Genomic DNA, 7065 nt, shown 5'->3' with positions numbered 1-7065 from the left:
CGAGGCGAGTTGCAAAATCCCGAGTACTCCCCGATTGGCCCCTTTCTAAACTGAGCAACCCGGTCAACTCGGTGATTAATATGTATAATATAATTAATGATTTATTATTTAACACACTAACATGTGATTATTACTACATATATATCTTAAATTTCAATAATTATTCACGAAGTGAGACCATTATGTGTTTTTTAGTTTTTGTGTATTCACATGTATCTAATTTTGTTATATATTTCTATCAGCTTATGATTTTAACTTATGATTTTGACATATATAATGTCCCTAAAAATATTTCTACATTAATTACCGAATCCGAGTACTCCCGAGTACTCGCTACTCGGTAGTCGGCCGAGCAGGTACCGAGTAACGAGTTCTACAACCTTGGTTATAACCATGCATGATAATGACTAAGTCGCCCGTCTTGGTATTTTTCCAAACACCGGTCTTGCTAAGGATGTTGTCGCCCTAGACTGGCCTAGTCTAGCTGTAGTGAACAGCTAAGGCGTAGGGGTCACCCTGTATAGATCTATACACAAACTCCTGCTTTCCATTCAGGAAACTCTAATTATAACTACAGACTACGATTGTACACTCAGAGGTGCCAACCGACAAGTCTCACTAGATTCTCAACCTTTCTCGTTTGATAAGATTTTCCCCCATGTTTAATATTTTACGCATAGGTTATAGGTTTTTCCATTCCAAAGGTAAGTGTATGAATTCATAAACTATGTAGAGGTATATTTACGATCTACAAGTATGTGAATTTTCATTCCAAGGCCAATTAACATGTAAATGGGCCACACGGTTCAATAACATAATAAAAGTGTAATTTAGGTCCAATAGACACGTAAATGGGCCACAAAGGCCCAATAAACATGTAATCCATAACTTAGACCCAAATTAACATGTAGGTGGGTCGCAAGGCCCATTAAACATGTCATGGAAAACATTGGGCTCAATGGTTATCGACGTGTTTCGTTCGTTTGTTTTACTTCGTTATTTGTTTTAGCTCGAGGTTTATTAGATTGATAATAAAAATATCATTTTCTGTAAAAACGATATTTTTGGCCAATAACCTTCCAATGTTTAATTAAGGCCCCAAGTTTGTGAAAATGACACTTTAGTCCATAATTTATAAAAATTTGCAATTTTGTCTCAAATGTCTAAAAATTTACGGTTTTAGCCCAAAAAGTTATATTTTCACATTTAGAACCTTGTTTTGTAGAAAAGTGCATTTTAAACCCCTTGTTTGTAAAAATTTACACTTTTTGCCCAATTTTGGAAAAATTTACATTTTTGGTCCAATTTGAAAATAAATGTTATTTTCACCCATAAATTTGGCTTATTTACATTTATGATCCAAACTTTTGCTAAATATCATTTCTAAACCAAAACTTCATTTTTTTTGCAATCTGGGCCCCAAAAACCGTGAGGCCCAAATGTTGGCCCATTAAGCTTAAATTTTCATTTTTGACCCTTTTTAAAGTATGATTAACATAGAAATACCTTTATATACATGTAGGATCTGTTTGGCCCTTATGAAAAATTAAATGACACTTTTTACCCTTATCTTTTCTTTTCTTAATAATTTTTGACCTTTTACAATGTTTTTGTTGAAATCTTTTGTATCTTAAACATGTGATTACTTTTGGCTTGACCTAGTGATGTATAAAATGTCATAGCTCATAGATCTTTGCTAAATACTACTTAAAATTTTGAGATTTGCCAAGATCTAACACATTTGTGCCAAATAACTAAGAATTCACACAAAACATGCATATAACACATAGATCTACACATTTTTCTTGTATTCTCCCCCAAAAATCATATGAAAACCGAAAACAATGGGGTATGACCTCACATTTTGCTTGATTTTTCGGTTTTTGAAGAAGAACTGGAAAGAGATGAAGTGATTTTCGGCCCTAGCAACTCCCTTGAGTAGATCTCGAACTTAAGAAGATTTCTAGGAGTATGATCACCAAAAACTTTGCTTAAAAGAGTGATCTATCATGAAAATGGAGTTATAAAGCTTGGATGTGCAAAGACTTACCAAGAAAGGATGATTATCTTGTGAAAATCCTCTTGAAACCCAAGCAAAGTCTTGAGAATTTTGGAGGAAGAAGATGAATGATTCTTGAGAGTAATTGAGAGAATTTGGTGTAATGTGTGTGTGTGTGTTGGCTCTCGGTCGAGAGTAGAAAATGAGAGGGGAGAGACAAGTGAGGTGACAAGCTTGGTTGCATGGTGGTCTTTTCATGGATACATGATGAACAAAATGGAGGTGGCACCTCCAAAGTCAACCCCCCTTAAATCTCTTCTTTATATATATATATATATATATATATATATATATATATATATATATATATATATATATATATATATATATATATATATATATATATATGGGCCAAGATTTTGGGCCAAGAAGAAAGGGTGAGTAGGTTAGGCCCATTATCTTTAGTTAGGATCTTGGATCCTAAACATAAATTTTTTTGGCCCATTGGGCCCTTGGAAGCATTCACGACCCAAATAGAATAAAAGAATGGGCTTATGGCTTACTATGCTTAATTTGATTAGTTATGGCCCAATAAGGCCTATTAGGGTTAAAATGAATCATTCTAGACCCAAATGGTTCGAAATGTTTTAGATTTATGAATTAGGTCCAATTAGGATCCATTTAGGGCTTATAAGTCCAATAAAGTTTGAATTGGGTGCTTATTGGTACATTAGGCCCAATAAGGAACTCCTAGTCCAATATGGACTTAAACCGGGATTCTTAGGGTTTTTCAGATTCTTTGATGAACATGAAATGTGAATTTAAATGAGCTTTGAGTGAGATTCACTTAGAGTAGATGTTTTACAATAGCTAAATGGTTACACAAAAATAGAATTTCCTAGCTAAAATGCTAGTTGTGACATCATTTGAAGACATGAAGTAAGTGAGTAGATTTGTCTTCCCATGTTCTGTGTACACCTCAATCAACTTGTTACTTCGAATAAATTTATAAAGATTGATAACATCCTGATCATTCCCTAAATCTCTAAGACCAAATTGAAAGTTGCCATTGGGTATCCTAAAATGGTAGTATATCACTGGGGATTCATCAATGATTCAATCATTTGTGGGTTTGGGTAACCTAGGCCAAGCATTATGGCATCAAGTTCATGTGCAGAAAACTAATCTATGTCCACATAATCAACATAACGCACTTCACCTCCAATGTACTTTATATCAGGTAACTCAGTAAACTTCCCACCGTGATGAAGCTTAATACTAAACAATGTGGGTGCACCCGTTACAAGTCAAAATCATACATGATAACAAAGTCATTTTTTTTGCAGATTTTAGTATAAATCAAGTGGAAATGCAAAATAGGAAAGTTAAAGAAAACAAAACAACTTACCATATGCGGTTGATACATCCAGAACTTCATTTTTTGATCTGCCACATTACGTACACCATTTCGACTTTAACGTATGAACTTGTCTATGTTGCTTCGATTAAGTTCTTTAGATAACGAATGATGTTTTTTTGCAGGTTTAATGGAGTAGAAGGAAGAATGAGGGAGGTAACGTGGAAGACACATGAGAGGGTTTACAAATTATTTTTAATGGGAGTTAACTACAAGAACCAAATTATTTTTAATGGGAGTTAATAGCGGATATTTAATGGAGTAGAAGGAAGAATGAGGAAGGTAACGTGGAAGGCACATGAGAGGGTTAACAAATTATTTTTAATGGGAGTTACAAACAAACCAATCCAAAAGGATCATGAAATAAAAAAAAAAAAAAAAAAAAAAAAAAAAAAAAAAAAAAAACCCTTAGTGATTTGGATCAAAACCCCCCAAAAAAAATTGCGGGGACCATTTTTGCAATTTTGTATAAATAAAAATTTGTAAGTCCAAGGACCTATAACTCAAAATCTTCGTATCATCAAAAGTAGTCCCCAATTCTCTTGTCTAAATAAAAATTTGTAAGTCCAAGGACCTATAACTCAAAATCTTCGTATCATCAAAAGTAGTCCCCAATTCTCTTGTCTTGCACATAAAGACATCGAATAAGAACATCAAATCCCCGTTGATACACGAAAGCTATAACCTTCCAGATTTTCCGATCTTGAAAAAAGCAAGATTCTTGAATGGCGTCTGTGGAGGTAGCGATGAAACCAGCGGATTCAGGTGATAGAGACGAGAGCTGTTCATCGAGGCCTACAACAGCGAAAGCAGGTGAAGGTTTGAGGCAGTATTACTTGCAACATATCCACGATGCTCAACTCCAGGTTCGCCAAAAGAGTCACAATCTCAATCGTCTTGAGGCTCAGCGTAACGAGCTCAATTCTCGGGGTAGGTTTTTCGAATTCCCTAAATTGGTTTTTAGAAGTAGAACCCTAGGGGTAATTCATTTGAAGTCAGATGCTACTTCTGTGTTGTAATTTCTTATCGTGTTGGAGGCCTTTGCGTATCCTTGAGTATAATTCAGAATCGGTGAGTGTCAGCGCAAAGAGGTCAATTCTTGAATTAGTTCTTAAACATTTTGAGGATTTTAAGAAAACACTCAGATTATTGGATTTGGATTTCGAATGTATTGATTGATCTCACTATCCCCGTATTAGTTCTCTTGCTTGTTGAGTTGACCGTTGTTAAGAAGTAAATGACCATTATCCATGACAGAACCTTTGTTCTCTTATGTTCATCATTTGCAATGTTGCCTTTGTACAATTCAATTTCACTGAACTTAGTATAAATACATTGCGTTTCAGGCAACTTATTTTACCTTTTATCTATCAAATTACAGTCAGGATGCTTAAGGAAGAGTTGCAGCTGCTTCAAGAGCCCGGATCTTATGTTGGTGAAGTTGTCAAAGTGATGGGAAAGTCAAAAGTACTAGTCAAGGTTAGAAGATGATGTTATTAACTTATTATTATATGTTTTTATGCTTCTTAATACACTAATACACTAATCTTTATATTGTGTTTTTACTCATTATATTACAGGTGCATCCAGAGGGTAAATACGTAGTTGATATAGACAAAAGCATTGATATTACTAAAATAACCCCATCAACAAGGGTAGCCCTTCGCAACGACAGCTATGTTCTCCATTTGGTTTTGCCAAGCAAAGTTGACCCTCTGGTCAACCTTATGAAAGTTGAAAAAGTTCCTGATTCTACATATGACATGATTGGTGGGCTAGATCAACAAATTAAAGAGATTAAAGAGGTTTACTTAAGTTTCTTTTTTCCATTTCTTGAGCTTCATTTTTCAACTATTCTCTCATTTGATCCCATTATTTAATAGTTTAAACACACATTTATGCATAATGCAATAATGTTCCACCCTTTTCCCAATTTAATCTAAAATTTTCAGGTGATAGAACTTCCAATCAAACATCCTGAGTTATTTGAAAGCCTTGGAATTGCTCAACCGAAGGTACCTTTACATTTAATATCTCATGGTGCCACGTAAGCATTTATATTATTTTTGTATTAACTTTCTTTCTCTCTCTAGGGAGTTTTGTTATATGGGCCACCTGGCACGGGAAAGACTTTATTGGCAAGAGCAGTTGCGCATCATACTGATTGTACCTTTATTAGGGTTTCTGGCTCTGAATTAGTACAGAAATATATTGGAGAAGGGTCTAGAATGGTGAGAGAACTTTTTGTTATGGCCAGGTTTGCACCCTCGTCTATTCTGTTAGGATTTATTGGCCCTTGGACTTTGAAATAATGAACTGAAATCGATAAAATGTTGAAATATTAATGGAATAGGGAACATGCTCCGTCTATCATATTCATGGATGAAATCGATAGTATTGGGTCTGCTAGAATGGAGTCTGGAAGTGGGAATGGTGATAGTGAAGTACAAAGAACGATGCTTGAGCTTCTCAATCAGCTCGATGGATTTGAAGCTTCAAATAAAATCAAGGTACTTTTTAAAAAAAATATTTTATAGATATTGGTGTCGAATATTTAATTATTAATTTTTTTTTTTTTTAATGTTTGTAGGTTTTGATGGCTACAAATCGTATTGATATCCTGGATCAAGCGCTTCTCAGACCAGGGAGAATCGATAGGAAGATTGAATTCCCAAATCCCAATGAAGATGTGAGTTTCACTATCTCTTATCTACTTCATTTTATTTTTTATTTAACACAAACTTTTTTTCTTATTTATTTATTTATTTATTTATAGTCAAGGTGTGATATTCTGAAAATTCATTCGAGAAGGATGAACTTAATGCGTGGGATTGATCTGAAAAAGATTGCTGAGAAGATGAATGGTGCTTCGGGTGCTGAGCTTAAGGTCAATTCCTGACATTAATTTGAATTTATTTAATTAATAAAAATTAAGGAGAAACTATTTTTATTATTTTTGTTTTGATTATAATGTAGGCGGTTTGTACGGAGGCTGGGATGTTTGCTTTAAGGGAAAGAAGAGTTCATGTAACACAGGAAGATTTTGAGATGGCAGTTGCTAAGGTTATGAAGAAGGAAACTGAGAAAAACATGTCACTTCGCAAGCTATGGAAGTAATCTAATTTAGTCTTATGTGTTTGTCTGTATGGAGCTCTTAATGAATAAGAACCAAGTAATCTGACTTCATATCTTTGTTTTTTTAAATTGTTTTGGTACTAAAGATTTACTTTATATTTGCATCTGAAACTGTTAAAAGTTGATAATCCTTTGGAAACAGTAGTTGATCTCTGAATTGTATCCCATTGTAATTTATGGAATTCAGACAATAAATTTAGTTATGTGTACGTTACAATTTCCTAAATTTAAGATCCATATAAGTATATATATATTATATTTTGGAAATTTTTGACTAAACAAAAAGTTCATTTCTAACTTTATGTCAATTAAAAGTGCATTCCAGATTCTGTGAGAAATGAAAATGAAAACAAATGATATGTTAGTGTTAGTGTTGAAAATATATTACATAATGTTTTATCAGAAATACATAATTTAACGACGGACGTGCAAAACTTCCAAACTACTAGACTAATAATGAACTTCAAACAATTATATGTAACTTTCAATTAATTTATTGGTATTATGACTTATG

General features: G+C 33.7%; 1 protein-coding gene across 1 annotated transcript; it reads left to right on the top strand.

Moving 5' to 3' along the window:
• The first annotated feature begins 3954 nt into the window (after positions 1 to 3954).
• LOC145010957 (26S proteasome regulatory subunit 8 homolog A) lies at positions 3955 to 6760 on the top strand. The gene is made up of 9 exons (XM_078969551.1): positions 3955 to 4346; positions 4798 to 4895; positions 4997 to 5221; positions 5369 to 5431; positions 5510 to 5673; positions 5770 to 5926; positions 6007 to 6105; positions 6193 to 6303; positions 6393 to 6760. Exons 1-9 carry the CDS (start codon positions 4142 to 4144, stop codon positions 6531 to 6533), a joined length of 1263 nt encoding a protein of 420 aa, XP_078825677.1. The 5' UTR covers positions 3955 to 4141; the 3' UTR covers positions 6534 to 6760.
• The last annotated feature ends 305 nt before the right edge of the window (positions 6761 to 7065 follow it).

Source organism: Lactuca saligna, chromosome 8, assembly GCF_052625555.1.
Source record: "Lactuca saligna cultivar CGN05327 chromosome 8, ASM5262555v1, whole genome shotgun sequence".
Lineage (NCBI taxonomy): Eukaryota > Viridiplantae > Streptophyta > Magnoliopsida > Asterales > Asteraceae > Lactuca > Lactuca saligna.
The sequence above is the reverse complement of the archived record's forward strand: the minus strand, read 5'-3'. Positions and strand labels throughout refer to the sequence as shown.